At 42.7% G+C, this 15496-nt stretch overlaps 1 protein-coding gene across 1 annotated transcript in view; it reads right to left on the reverse strand.

The window, feature by feature from the left end:
• Nucleotides 1–276: 276 nt before the first annotated feature.
• Nucleotides 277–15496, reverse strand: part of lrmda (leucine rich melanocyte differentiation associated) — a 664257-nt gene continuing 649037 nt past the window's right edge. The window contains exon 7 of the mRNA XM_055661701.1: nucleotides 277–1845. Within this exon, the coding sequence (XP_055517676.1) occupies nucleotides 1766–1845 (80 nt within the window). The 3' untranslated portion in view covers nucleotides 277–1765. The remainder of the gene's footprint in view (nucleotides 1846–15496) is intronic.

Consider the following 15496-nt stretch of genomic DNA (forward strand, 5'->3'; position numbering starts at 1 on the left):
AGGGAAGGAGCCGTTTCTGAATCTGGTTATCAACAGTAAACTTCTAAAATAAAATGTTATAAATCTGTTATCTTTTCATTTTTACACCACTGAAATAAATGGAAAAATGTGCATTAAAAATAAAATCAGCAATCAGGGAGCAAGTGTACAAAGTGGTGGCACATATTGCAGAGTCTGTCCATGTCTGAAATGCTTTTCCTGTGGTTAATCTTGCATGTCACTCTAAAGACTTGAAGCAGAGCAAATGTCTGTGTCACAATCAAGAAGAATCCAACATTTTGGTTAATGCTTTTATTTGGTAAAAGTGAAGCAGCCATTTGAGCTCAATAACAAATTGTTGCAAATAACTTTGGCTGAAGACTGGAGCTTATCTTAGTGCAATCATTGGACATAAAGAGATTAATTAAGCTGTGAGACCTACTTTGTTAGTTTTTAAATCAAAACAATGTAACGTAATAGTCTTAGTATATGTAAATATATACGCATAAATTTCATATTGTTTAGAGTAAATGTTGGTCATCACTTGTCAATGAGTCCACTGTAAACTGTAAACAAGATACATGGAACATCTTCTGTATCAAATGCAAGAGGCCAAGAAAACTATTTAGCGAAAAACATGCATGCAAATATTTAGTTACTCCATTAAATGGGAGAGAACGACAATGGTGTACTGTGTGGAAAAGTATACAGACTGAACCATTCAGTCATTGCTAAATATAAAACAGGAACATATCCATTCCAGAATTACATATGAATTCAATGGCACACTGCACTGTGTTAAAAAAGATAACTGCTGTAGAAGTCCAAATACTGAATTAATGCTGTGCATTATCTCAATGCTAGATTGTTTTCATATAAAAAAATATATTGGACTGCAACTGAACAGCATTGAACACAGAAAAAAGCCCCAAAATATTTGTTCACCTTTTACAGTGGGGATAAATTGTAAATTTTAATTAAATATGCAGCACAGATATAATATCGCAAATATATCTTTGCACACAGTTCAGTTATGTTCTTCTGCATGAAAAAAAAACAGTGAAGATAGACCGGTTTCGCATAGAATCGAAAGTCAAAACCACACAGAGATACAAGTATAATCTATCCAGCCTGCCAGAGTTGTCAATTTTGTTCGTGAGCCTTCACTGATCAAAGTTAAAAAGAGAAGCTCATCTAATGGGGTTGATATATAATCTTTCCAACATCAAAATAAGACCCACAAGGCAAACATAAATCAGGATAAAATCCCTGAAATAATGTTGGTCAGTCAGAGGGATTTACAGTTTAGTATGACTATTTATTTCATCGTGTCCATGGTCATCTATAAAATGCAAGAGAATTTTCCCATTACTCAACAACAAGTCATTCTAATGAGTTGTGCAGGGGCTTAATGTGACTTTCTGGAACTTGGTGGAGATGCGTTAAGAATGTTCAGTTCAACATCAGCTGTGACCTCTGGCCTCACATGAGCAGCAGTTCTACAAGGCAATCCATCATCAGGCTCATCCTGTCAGGCATACAGCTGCCTGTCATGGCGTTACAGGGGACCTGCTTAAAGGCAATCATGTCAAATTCTATATGGCTGCTCAGACTGGAATGAAAGCTTGATCTTGACAGCATGGCAAAGTCAGCAGAAGACACTGGCAGGCTGAAGTTGTATTCTCTCTGTGATTTTTTTTTCTCTCTCCTTCCTATTTTGGAAAAAAGAAGTCATCTTTTTACCCCCAAAAATATATATATACGCGGGCAGTGAACGGAAGCGTTCTCAAAGCTGGTCGTCCCGAATGAACCTGTTCCCCTCCGAATGTTTTCCATGGTACACATAGCGGCATTTGGCAAAGATACCTGCAAAGGCAAAACAAGATGACAGTGAATTAATTATCTTCACAGTCTTTAAAAACAGAAGAGAAATAAACTTAGATGTTACCATTTCTAAGAACAATCACTTCATTGTACAATTCATCATAGCACTAACCTATGCCTGATCTTCTATGCTGGGATTGGGGTTAATGATGAAGGCATTAAAAGAATATCGAACATAAGACACAGAACTGCACAGCACAGGAACGGGCTCTTCGACCCATGAACATCATGCAAAGCTGAACTGATCTCATCTGCCTGCAAGTGGTCCATATCCCTCCATTACCTGCAAATCCATGTGCCTAATTTAAATGTTTCTTAAATGCCTCTCTCATATCTGCCTCCACCACCACCCCTGGCAATGCGTTACAGCCCCCCCCCACCCCATTAATCTCTGTGTAAAAAAAAAACTAGCCCTCACTTCCCCATTATATTGTTTAAGAAAGAACTGCAGGTGCTGGAAAAATCGAAGGTAGGCAAAAATGCTGGAGATACTCAGCGGGTGAGGCAGCATCTATGGAGCGAAGGAATAGGTGACCCGAAACGTCGCTCCATAGATGCTGCCTCACCCGCTGAGTTTCTCCACCATTTTTGTCTACTCTCCATTATATTGTCTCCCTCTTGTCTTAAGGCCATGTTCTCTGGTGTTCAACATCTCTACCCCGGGACAAAGGTTCAGAATATCTATCCTATTTATGCCCCTCATAATTTCATATACTTCTATCAAGTCTCCCCTCAACCTCACATGTTCCAGAGAAAACAATCCAAGTCTATCCAACTTCTCCCTGCAGCAGAAACCCTCTAATCCAAGCAGCGTTCGGATAAACCTCCTCTGCACCATCTAAGAAGCTTCCACATTATTCATAAGTTCATGTTCATGAGTGATAGGAGCAGTATTAGGCCATTGGGCCCATCAAGTCAACTGTGCCATTCTATCATGGCTGATCTATCTCCCTCTGAACCCCATTCTCCTGTCTTCTCCTCATAGCACAATGGGGTGACCAGAATTGCATCAGAATACGTTTTGCGCTGAAAGAAATGTCCGGACCTGAAATGCCGCCTGTCCATTTCCCACACAGATGCTGATTGACCTGCTGAGTACCTCCAGTGTATTGTCTGAAGCAGGGACATGACCTGAAACGTCACCTCTTCCTTTTCTCCAGAGATGCTGCCTGACCCGCTGAGTTACTCCAGCGTTTTGCGTCTGCTTATTGCAGTGGTAAAGTGTTTGTCTGCTCCATAGGTGGAAATCACCCTCACAGAACAGATTATATAGCTGGATGGCCAAACTGGGAATAAAGTTGTTCTGTCTGACACACTAAGCACTTCAATTAGCCGGCCTGTCACCATGGACTGTAGAAAGACACAAAGCCTTTACATAAGCTTATCTCAAGGAACAGCGCCTGCAGATAAAATCTAATGGTCGGGCAAGTGTGCGAGAGAGTTAGAACATTTCCCTCAGCATATATTTGGCTTCCATCTGCACTGTTGCAGTGGAAGTTATCTCTGAAGCCTTTAAACTTTGAACACTAAAATACATAGTACATTCCGGTATCCAGCTCCAATCCATAGTACGAATGTGTTGAAATTTAAATTTATTACGCAGAGGCTGATTGTGTTCACTAGATATAGAGATAAACTATGAGAGGGGTAGGAAAAAAGTGGAGATGTTGGTTTAAATCGAAGATAGACACAAAAAGCTGGAGTAACTCAGCGGGACAGGCAGCACCTCTGGAGAGAAGGAATGGGTGACGTTTCGGGTCGAGACCCTTCTTCAGACTGATGTCAGGGGACTGGGCAGTACAGAGATAAAATGTAGTCGGAGACAGTAAGAATGGTCGGAGAACTGGGATGGGGAGAGGATGAAGAGGGAGGGGAGAGCAAGGGCTACTTGAACTTAGTGGTCAATGTTCATACTGCTGGGGTGTGAGCAAAATATGAGGTGCTGTTCCTCCAATTTGCACTGGGCCTCACTCTGACTACATTTTTATCTCCGACCCGACCACTCCCCTGACATCAGTCGGACGTCTCGACCCGAAACGTCACACATTGCTTCTCTCCAGGGATGCTGCCTGTCCCGCTGAGCTAAACAATTAGAGGGACAGGTATTGAAAAAATTGAGGTGTCTGTAGCCAACTCTCACCCATATCTGAGCGCAAGATAGCAGCACTAGATCTAGAACCATTGAGATTCATTGGGTGAAACAGCACAGATGTAGGCCATTTGGCCCTATCAAACACCCACTCACACCAATCCTGACCTCTGCTACTGTTGATATGGAGTTAGCATGTTCCACACCTGGGTCGTGATGTTGGTGGAGGCTTAATTCTCCCCACATTCGCCATTAACTCCCCTTAGATTAGTTAAGTTGTTTTATTTTGGTTTAGTTTATTGTCACATGTACCGAGGTACAGTGAAAGCTTTTGTTGCATATAGTCCAATTAAGCCCCGTCCCACTGTACGAGGTAATTCAAGAGTTCTCCCGAGTTTTACCCTGATTCGAACTCGGAAAATGTCCGTAGTGGGTCCATAGGAGTTTGTGGATGTCTCCTAGTGGCTCGTAATGCTAACGGTAGGTACTCGGGACATCCTGCAAAAAATGTCCACGAGTAAAAAAATAGTTGTGATGAAAAAAATTGTTACTTCTTACTCGTACGAGCCGCTACGAGACATCCACGAGTATTTCCTCCCACACTGAGAGACGTGCAGGTTTGCTTGGTAAAATTGCAAACTGTCCCTATGATAGACACAGAGAGCAGGAGTAACTCAAGAGTCAAGGCAAGAGTCAAGAGTCGGGTCAGGCGGCACTGGAGAAAAAGGAATAGACGTTTTGCGTCGAGACCCAACCTCAGTCACTTGGAGACTAACACTATCCTGCACAAGTCTTCAACTTGTCTCTAGTGTGTGCAGGATAGTATTAGTGTGCGGGGATTGCTGGTTGGCACAGACTCATTGGGCCAAAGGGTCTGTTTCCGTGCTATATCTCAACACTTAAAGCTAAAAAGTTCCATTAAATACCTTTCATGCACCTTGAAATAGATTTAGTTTCTTTCATTCTTTTTTCATGCACAACCTAGCTGAGGACAAAGGCCATTACCTACGAACGCAAAGGAAAAATAACGCTCTTCAAATAGTTAAGCTGTATCTCTCTTGTAATAAATTGGCAAGCTTTGTGTAATTTAATTTGGTCGACTTTTTTTTTCCATCACGGATCCATTTTAGTCTTTAAGCCGCACGCGAAATCAGTCTATCATTTTCCTCCCCAGATGTCAGGGAGGACTGATCTCAGGAGAAGAACATCACTCACAATGATCTCCAGAAGGAATTGACAGGCTCGTGGAGAGAAATGATGATTGAACAGTGTCAAGGAGGGAAACAGAATCCTTGAAAAGATTACATGTAGGAAAATAATGACTCAGGAGATGTATGGCACTATCGCGTTTATCTCAGCGAGACAGAGCCAACGTGCAAGGATGATGTGTCAACTGTCCAAAAGATTAAATTTATTTCTCGCTTGTCCTGACACCCAAAATGTTAAATATTAAATTATTGATTAATTCTATGCATCCGATTTATTGTCATTTGACTGGCTCATTAAACTGCCACATATCTTTGTTCTATTTGCAAAACCTTAATATGATTTCTTATCCGCGAAAAAATGCCGTTGACACAAAAATTGCCCAAGGAGCCACTCTATTAGGGATGGTCAATAAATGCTGGGTTTCTCAGTGAAGGCAAGATCCCCGCAATATGGTACATTGCAATTTTAGCGCCATTTTTATGCTACACCTTTTTCTCACTTCTTCCAGAGCACCAAGATGTAGTTGGGAAAGAGAGAGAAAAATGATACAACGGTGCGGTAACAATGATCAGGGCACTGCAGCAAACCAGGCTAATGATGGTCTGCTTGCCACTTACACTCTGGCCCAAGAGGTCAACCAGGCATGGAACTCAACTCCAGAAATGGCAAACTGCAAAGAGTAGGAGTAAATGGGTCCTTTCCAGAATGGCAGGCAGTGACTAGTGGGGTACTGCAAGGCTCAGTGCTGGGACCCCAGCTATTTACAATATATATTAATGATCTGGATGAGGGAATTGAATGCAACATCTCCAAATTTGCGGCTGACACGAAGCTGGGGGGCAGTGTTAGCTGTAAGGAGGATGCTAGGAGGATGCAAGGTGACTTGGATAGGTTGGGTGAGTGGGCAAATGCATGGCAGATGCAGTATAATGTGGATAAATGTGAGGTTATCCACTTTGGTGGTAAAAACAGGAAAGTAGACTATTATCTGAATGATGGCCAATTAGGAAAAGGTGGAGATGCAACGAGACCTGGGTGTCATGGTACACCAGTCATTGGAAGTAGGAATGCAGGTGCAGCAGGCAGTAAAGAAAGCAAATGGTATGTTAACATTCATAGCAAAAGGATTTGAGCATAAGAGCAGGGAGGTTCTACTGCAGTTGTACATGGTCTTGGTGAGACCACACCTGGAGTATTGCGTACAGTTTTGGTCTCCTAATCTGAGGAAATACATTCTTGCCATAGAGGGAGTACAGAGAAGGTTCACCAGACTGATTCCTGGGATGGCAGGACTTTCATATGAAGAAAGACTGGATAGACTCAGCTTGTACACGCTAGAATTCAGAAGATTGAGGGGGGATCTTATAGAAACTTACAAAATTCTTAAGGGGTTGGACAGGCTAGATGCAGGAAGATTATTCCCGATGTTGGGGAAAGTCCAGAACTAGGGGTCACAGTTTAAGGATAAGAGGGAAGTCTTTTAGGACCGAGATGAGAAAATCATTTTTTACACAGAGAGTGGTGAATCTGTGGAATTCTCTGCCACAGAAGGTAGTTGAGGCCAGTTCATTGGCTATATTTAAGAGGGTTAGATATGGCCCTTGTGGCTAAAGGGATCAGGGGGTATGGAGAGAAGGCAGGTACAGGATACTGAGTTGGATGATCAGCCATGATCATATTGAATGGCAGTGCAGGCTCAAAGGGCCGAATGGCCTACTCCTGCACCTATTTTCTATGTTTCTAAACACTCTATTGATAACCTCGGTAGCTCAGGACTTGCTCGGTTGCAATGGGTCGCAAAAATCATAACTCCGGGATTATCGGGACAAGGTTCAATGCTCGACGTCTTCAGGCTAATCGCAGAAATCCTTTCCAGAAACACTTCTGGTATTTGCCCTTTTGCACGCCAGGCTTAGCATGCCTTCCTTCCTCGAACCTGGCACTCATCTCATCCACCTCACCCTCGCCACCAAACCAAAATAAATGAACTGACTTGCTAAGGATATGTTTTTGTAGCTTATGTTAACAGTTTGTGATTGCTATCTGGTGGTGTTGCTGATGGATTAGAAGCAGGACTGCTAACAGACATGCTGGTGAAAGAGACACTTGATGAATGCAAGAGACTGCAGTTAGGTGTCAGCGCTTAGAAAATGAAGCAAGGACATGTGGTATTAATATTGTCAATGATCTCGAGACAGGAAAACAGATCACATATTCTCCGTCAGTTTTAAATAGATATCAAGTGCATTAATGACAAAAGACGAGGCTTCAAACAAAACAGTTGAGTGATGATGTGCAAAGTGCACTCTGTGCTGGCAATAACCTGATCTGAAAAGACACTGTCAGTTGTAGAGACAGCCCCAGAATTGTGAGTCGTGACAGAAAACAGAGATGAGGAGAAAGATACTGGTACCATATTAGTGCCAACCATATTCGAACACTGTCTGCACTCCTAACTGAATCTGACATCATTGCCTATCACTTGCAGCATCCTCTGCTGCTCCTCCGCCTAGCTTTCCCCAGCCAACATTACAAACTGTAGTCAAGTTTTATGTTACCAGCGGTTCTGTCAGGGATGTTGGGACTCGGAGGCCTTAGGATAACCTCAGTCATTCTACATTGTAAGCTCGCAATGACGGGACACTCATTTTTCTGATAACTCTTGCTACTTGAGGTGCTCTGTACAGCAACGAGCCAGCAGCTGTCACCTCGAATAATGGCTTGGAATATTAAAGAAAGTGAATTTCTGAATGTATTGCAAGGCAGCCGGACTGTCTGGCAGTGGGAAATAAATTCCAGCTGCTGTAGTTTGCCCGGGGATAAAGGTGCTCGAGCTAGTGACAGTAAAAGTCAGCTGAAATTTCTGAACTCCTGCGCTTTGAAATTGGTTCATATTTTTCTTTACCCAAAGCATTGGGTTTACAGAGAGGGAGAGAGAGAGAGAGAGAGAGAGAGAGAGGGAGAGAGGAGAGAGAGAATGAGAGAGAGATAGGGAATGAGAGAGTGATAGAAAGAGAGCGAGAACGATACAGAGAGAGAGAGAGAGACAGAGACAGAGACACAGAGACAGAGAGAGACACATAATCAGTCAGAGAGACAGAGAGAGACAGACACAGACAGAGACAGAGGCAGAGATACACAGAGACTGATAGACAGAGACAGAGAGAGAGAGAGAGAGGGAGAGACAGAGAGAGACAGAGAGGGAGACCACACCAGGCAGTGTGGCTTAGATTCAATAACAAATCATATTTTACAGCTTTTACATACACCTGATAAACCTCAAGTTCAAAGGGGCAATAAAAAGAAAAGCCAATTTAAAATAGGAATTCAAGGGACAGTTTGCTTTATGAAAGGAAGTGTTGCTTCAGAACAGTCAAACTTTAGGCTTGCAAAGAACCGGAGGAGATTGTAGACAGAGAACAACGTGGTTGAGAGGGTGAGGTTCCGGAAACTTGTAAAACACTTAATAATTTGTCTTATTTCTATTAAATAGTCTTTTTTTTAAATAAAAGAAACCCTTGAGAGTGATTGTTTTGGGATTAATTGGGGAATAATGGATAACTAGCTTGTTAATGGTGTGCCATCAGTGTACATTGTATCATTTTTTGTGCCTTATTTGAAGCCGCCTACAAGACGATCATTGAAACTGAGCAAGGCTCTTTCATTGGTAATTAATGATATAGTTTCTTTCTCCCTTCTGTTCTGCAGTACTCAACTGCTATTGAATTATACATCCAATAATCAGCATCCAAGCAGGCATGAATGACTTTGCTAATACCATCTAATAGTTATTGGTAATGTCACTATTGTTTCTGCAGTCAGATGCACCAAGAGGTTGACTCAACATGGACACGATGGAAAGAAAGGTCGATCTCCACATATGGAGGATGATGATCAGGAGAGTGGACCGCTGTCAATCTTATGACCATACTAACCCCCATCACTGCACTTGATGGGGGTCACATTATAGAGCATCCAATCCAATCCAACTTTATTTGTTAAGCACTTTAAGACAACCAATGTTGACCAAAGTGCTGTACAGAAGAATAAACAAGACATCATAAACAGACAACATAACAGAACATAACATAACAGCTCACATAAAGCGCAAAAATTACATATGAAATACAACAATAAATTAAAAGACATAAAACATGAGTAAAAATTATAACCACGCAATAAAGCAATCAAAATAAGAAATTAAATCAAATAAATAAAGTCGACATCGTACTGGGTGTCAAAGGCCACGGAGAAGAGATGGGTTTTAAGAAGTGATTTAAAAACAGACAGAGAAGAGGCCTGTTTAATGTGGAGAGGCAGGTCATTACATAATTTGGGTGCCGACACAGCAAAGGCACGGTCCCCTCTGAGCTTCCGCTTAGTTTTAGGCCCACTCAGGAGCAGCTGATTATCTGACCTGAGAGAGCGGGCGGGTGTATAAGGGTGTAGAAGCTCAGGTAGGTAGGGCGGGGCAAGACCATTTAGGGATTTAAAAGCAAATAAAAGAATTTAAAAATGGATCCTAAACTGAATAGGCAACCAGTGGAGTGAGGCTAAAATGTGCGAAATGTGCTCATGTTTACGTGTGCCAGTTAAAAGACGTACAGCTGCATTCTGTACCATCTGGAGACGAGCATGTTTACGAAGGAACTGCAGATGCCGGTTTAAACCAAAGATAGACACAAAATGCTGGAGTAACTCCGCGGGACAGGCAGAATCTCTGGAGAGAAGGAATGGGTGACATTTTGGGTCGACCCGAAACGTCACAATAGACAATAGACAATAGGTGCAGGAGTAGGCCATTTGGCCCTTTGAGCCAGCACCACCATGGCTGATCATCCCCAATCAGTACCTCGTTCCTGACTTCTCCCCATGACTCCGCTATTTTTAAGAGCCCTATCTAGCTCTCTCTTGAAATCATCCAGAGAACTTGCCTCCACTGCCCTCTGAGGCAGGTGGAGGCACCCATTCCTTCTCTCTGGAGATGCTGTCTGTCCCGCTGAGTTACTCCAGCATTTCTTGTCTATCTTACAGGGCATGTTTCGTTTAGTTTAGAGATAGAGCATAGAAACAGGCCCTTCGACCGAATGAGTCCGCACTAACCATCAATCCCCGCACATTAGCACTATCCAACACACACGCATAAACCAAGCCAATTAATCTACAAACCTGCACGTCAATGGAGTGTGGGAGGAAAACGAAGATCTCGGAGAAAACCCACACGGTCATACAAACTCCATACAGACAACATCCAGAGTCGGGATCGAGCCCATGTCTCTGGCGCTATAAGTGCTGTAAGGCAACAACCCTGCCGCTGCGCCACTGAGCTGCCCATGTCACAAGGCCCGATGTAGATCCTAACCAATGATCTCTACGTATCATCAGTAATAAACTTAGTTCAGAGAGGAATCTGATAAAAAAAACTCTTGTTGCCCTATCTCTCTGCGAGTATCTGTGGGATTACAATTGACAAAGAACTGACCATCCAATGGCAAAATAAATCTGCAGTAGGATTGGCGAAAACCTGACAACTTAACCGTTGTAGGAAATACTGTAAGTACAGGAGATACATTCTTGGAGAATTAGAGTTGCTAGGGTGCAGAAGGTGTCTTAACATACCATTATCCCAATCCTCTTTGACCCAAAGATCTCCAGCCTCATCAGCCAAACCTTGGTGTTTTCATCAATAGAACAACTGGGTCAACTTCAACATTTGGGGCATCTGTAACCATCTTCTCAGCTATCCTTCAACATTTTATTGATGTTACTTCATTGAAAAAGAATGTTTAAACTGTAGAACCAATTTTCACAATTCCTATGTTTACTTGAGTGAAGTTCATCTCTCAGTTAGAGTCACAGAGCATGGAAATAGGTCCTTCAGCCCAACTTGTCCATGCCAAGATGCCCCATCTACACTAGCCTCATCTGCCTGCATTTGTCCAAATCCCTCAAAACCTTTCCTGTCCATGTACCCATCCAAATGTCTTTTAAATGTCGTTTTGGTACCCGCCTCAACTACCCCCTCTAGCAACTTGTTCCATCCACCCACCGCTCTCTATGTTGCACCCAGGTTCCTATTAAATCATCCCCCCCTCATCTTAAACCTATGCCCCTTGGTTTTTGATTCCCCTGCTCTGGGTAAAAGACTATACATTCATCCTATCTATTAGGGCGATGACGGTGGCACAGCGATTGAGTTGCTCCTTGAAGTGAATGCAGCGCCGGAGACCCGGGTTCAATCCTGACTACGGGTGCTGTCTGTATGGAGTTTGTACGTTCTCGCTGTGACCCACGTGGGTTTTCTCCGAGATTTTTGGTTTCCTCCCACACTCCAAAGACGTACAGGTTTGTAAGTTAATCGGCTTGGTAAATGTAATCTTGTCCCCAGTGGGTGTAGGATAGTATTAATGTGTGGGGATTGCTGGTCGGCACGGGCCCGATGGGCCGAAGGGACTGTTTCCGTGCTGTAAATCTAAACTAAAATTAAACTAAGCTATTCCCCTTATTATTTTGCAAGTTTCTATAAACTCACCTCTTAAAGTCTCCAGTGCTCCAAGGAATAAAGTCCTCACCTGTCAAACCTCTCCCGGGCCCACGGGTCCTGGCAACATTATCGTAAATTAAAGTCTCTCTCATTTCAAGTTACATTACGGTTCCCATCCGTTTGAGTGCAGTTTGCTCCCCCTGCCTCTATCTGGCTGCTTTACACAATCTGATACTGGACATATGGGCGCATGATGTATGAAATCCTTCCCAAATTACTGATGCAAAAATAAATATTGGCTGGCAGACAATGGTCGACTATTTAATCGCGGTAATGAATCTTACAATGCGTAGCTGCATTATTAGTTTGGGAGATGGTGAAGGTGTTCGTTTACAAGTGTGATTGATTATAATCCATAAAAAACCACAATGACCATCTGAGCTTATTTACTCTGTTTCCTCTGTCCTATTTTCGGTGTCCAATATAGCATTGAAATAATCTGAGAAAAAACTTGATGAAATGATAAATTACCCACACTGTGAATGCACAACGACATATGTATAACACATGTCGCAGTAATGTTCTTGTAAACTGCTATCAGAGCTGCCTTCAATTATTTGCTGAGTCTGGATGGCCACATTCCACAAAACTCTGCTTCACAAACATTCCTCCTCAAATCTCGACAGGAAGGCAAAATGGATGATACCCGACTGGAATGCATCAATGAAGCCATTAGTTTAGTTTAGAGATACAGTGCGGAAACAGTCCCTTCAGCCCACCGAGTCCGTACCGACCGGCGATCCCTGCTATCCTACACACACTGGGGACAATCATCTGAAGATGGGTCTCGACACAAAAGGTCACCCATTCATTCTCCCCATAGATGCTGCCTGCCCCACTGAGTTACTCCAGCTTTTTGTGTCTATCAATGGACAATTTGCATCTATACCAAGCCAATTAACCTAAGTGTGGGAGGAAACCGGAAATCTCAGAGAAAACCCATGCAGGCCATGGGGAGAATGTACAGACTCCATACACCCGTAGTCAGGGTTGAAGCCAGGTCTCTGGTGCTGTAAGGCAGCAACTCTACCGCTGTGCCACCATGCCACCCAACATCGGCCCACAAGCTTGTAGTGGGGATCTTGGATATCGATCAATCAAGATAGGGAACCCTGGCTGTTTTTCTCGTTCCTACCCTAAGGGGATGCTTGGCTAAAATTGGTTTCCTCATTGAGACCAAGGTAGCACGTTGATTGACCTGCGATCCCAGTTTAGTTTGTAGATACAGCGTGGACACAACCCCTTCGACACACCGGGTTCATGCTGACCAACAATCACCCCTTCACACTAGTTCTATGTAATCCCACTTCCTCATCCATTCCCCACGCATTTGGGGAATTTCACAGTGGCTAATTAATCCACAAACCCGCACGTCTTTGGGGTGTGGGAGGAAACCGGAGCGCTCGGATGAAAGCCCTGGAGCCACAGGGAGGACGTGGAAACTCCACACAGAGAGCTGCTAAGTCAGAATCGAACCTGGGTCTCTGGTGTTGTGAGACGGATATCCACCAGCTGGGCCACCCTGACACACGTGTGTGTGTGTGTGTGTGTGTGTGTGTGTGTGTGTGTGTGTGTGTGTGTGTGTGTGTGTGTGTGTGTGTGTGTGTGTGTGTGTGTGTGTGTGTGTGTGTGTGTGTGCGTGCGTGCGTGCGTGCGTGCGTGTGTGTGTGTGTGTGCGTGTGTGTGGCAACCTTTCTCACCAATGGGAAAGTTTCCCATCAGGCAGAGATGGACAAATTTATACCACAAGATTTTCAGTTGTGTAACAAATCCGTGGTGTGAAGTCACAATTACAAAAAAAAAAAATCTGAAATAATAGCACCATGCTTGTGTGGATTACAGCAGTTGAGGAAAAACATATTCAATTCCAACAAAGGGATACTGTCTCTTTACACTGGTGCTTCACCAGATGTCATAAGCAATAATTGGTAGAGACCAAAGATATATTCACTGCCCGAGCCAACTTGTTTAGTTACATGTCCAGAATGGACAAATTGAAAATGACACTAAGAGGAATGTGATGTAAACGTGCTTTCTTAATATATGCCTTTATTCTATTTATTTATGTTAACTTTGATAACTTACAACTTAACAAACCAAAATTAGGTACAGATGATGCCTATTACAAATGTAAAGACTGTCAGATTCTATATCCATCTCCTCATGCTCACTGAGGAGATTAAATCGGCTGCAATCTGATCTGGAAACGTTGACATTTGGATTTTCCTTTGCACACATGTCGAACACAACATAAAGGCAAGTACTGAACTGATTCAATGCCAGCCCGTGAAACAGGCTTGTGCAGATATTTCCAAGTGGGGTTAATTAACGTACAAATGCACTTTCCCGAATAAGGTTTCGGTTCAATGTATTAGTGATGACGTGATATCCAACTGCGCTCGAGTCCATCTACAACTGGAAAGCAAACAGGCCATCTCAAGTTAGACACAAAAGGCTGGAGTAACTCAGCGGGTCAGACAGCATCTCTGGAGAGAAGGAATAGGTGACGTTCTGGGTCGAGGCCCTTCTTCAGGCCATCTGAAGTTTTCACTTCATCTTGTCTGCTGCTGGAAAAATCGAGAAGCAGCCTCAACTCTGTGGGAAGAAAGTGACGAGCCGATGCACAATAATAAACCATATTGTGTCGAACATCCAGTCATTGAGATCCTCTTTGGGCCGCAAATATATTACCTTATACAGACATGGCTGACATACATTTAAACCCCAATGCACATTAAGAACCCATTAGTCTGACAGATTAAAAGTTATCTTGAAGCTAATGTTTCCATTATGTACTATTTGGCAGTGGAATAATCAACACTTTGTTCCTCATATGTCATACTTTGTTTAAAACAGGGAGGGCATCTTCACATCCCTGACTGACATTGACATGCTCGGCTTTGATGTGGGCATGTGCTGTCTTCAGATTAGCTACCAGTGTTGAATGATTATTCTGCAGCAGTGATGATGGGAAAATAATTTTTTTTTTTTTTGATGTGCGGGGAGGTGAAGAAGGGAAGCAGCGAAGAAAAATAATCAGTTTATACTCAATTTCCACTCTGAAATATTGCCGCTCTTAAGGTTACTGAGGCCCTTCTATTTAACTAGAAACTTCAGGAAAAAACAAATTAATCAACAGGCTACTGAAGTGCGTTTAATGATTGTATTCTGCATACAATCAGCTTTCCCCATTCCAGAGCCATCAATATGTCAAGGAAAGACATATCCAAAGGATGTAGCTCTTAACATCAAGGTTATCTGCTCACCACAAGGCTCGGCAGTTCTTACAGCTCTGGGTTTTTTTTTTTACTTTGGCCGCATTTAACATTTTCATCAACATGGCAATCAATCATGGTAATAACACTGTGCAAAAAAAAAAAATCAATTAACAATGCAATTAAGCTTTCCTTATTATGTGAAAGGGCTGAAATAATACCTGTAGAAAAAAGATAGACTCATAGTGCACAGACATCCATAACCATATGTGAGACTGAGTTATGGGGTGAAGCAAAGATGGGGTGGGTAGCAGAGTTGTTATTTTAGACTGGACATATCTCATCCAGGCTGTTTATCAGTCTGCACTGACACAAAATCTTCATAGTTACTGCTCACCCAACAGTTGTTTCGGAAAGATATTCCTTGCTTAACCAACACATTACGTTAACTTGTATCAAAAAAGTTAAACCTAGGTTACCGAAAAAGAAAAACAAAATCAGTTCAGCCTCGCATTTTACAGAATGGAGAAAATACTAATGTGTAAAAATAAAAACACAGACAATTTTACCTCATTA

This window comes from Leucoraja erinacea, chromosome 34 (assembly GCF_028641065.1).
Source record: "Leucoraja erinacea ecotype New England chromosome 34, Leri_hhj_1, whole genome shotgun sequence".
NCBI classification, from domain to species: Eukaryota; Metazoa; Chordata; class Chondrichthyes; order Rajiformes; family Rajidae; genus Leucoraja; species Leucoraja erinaceus.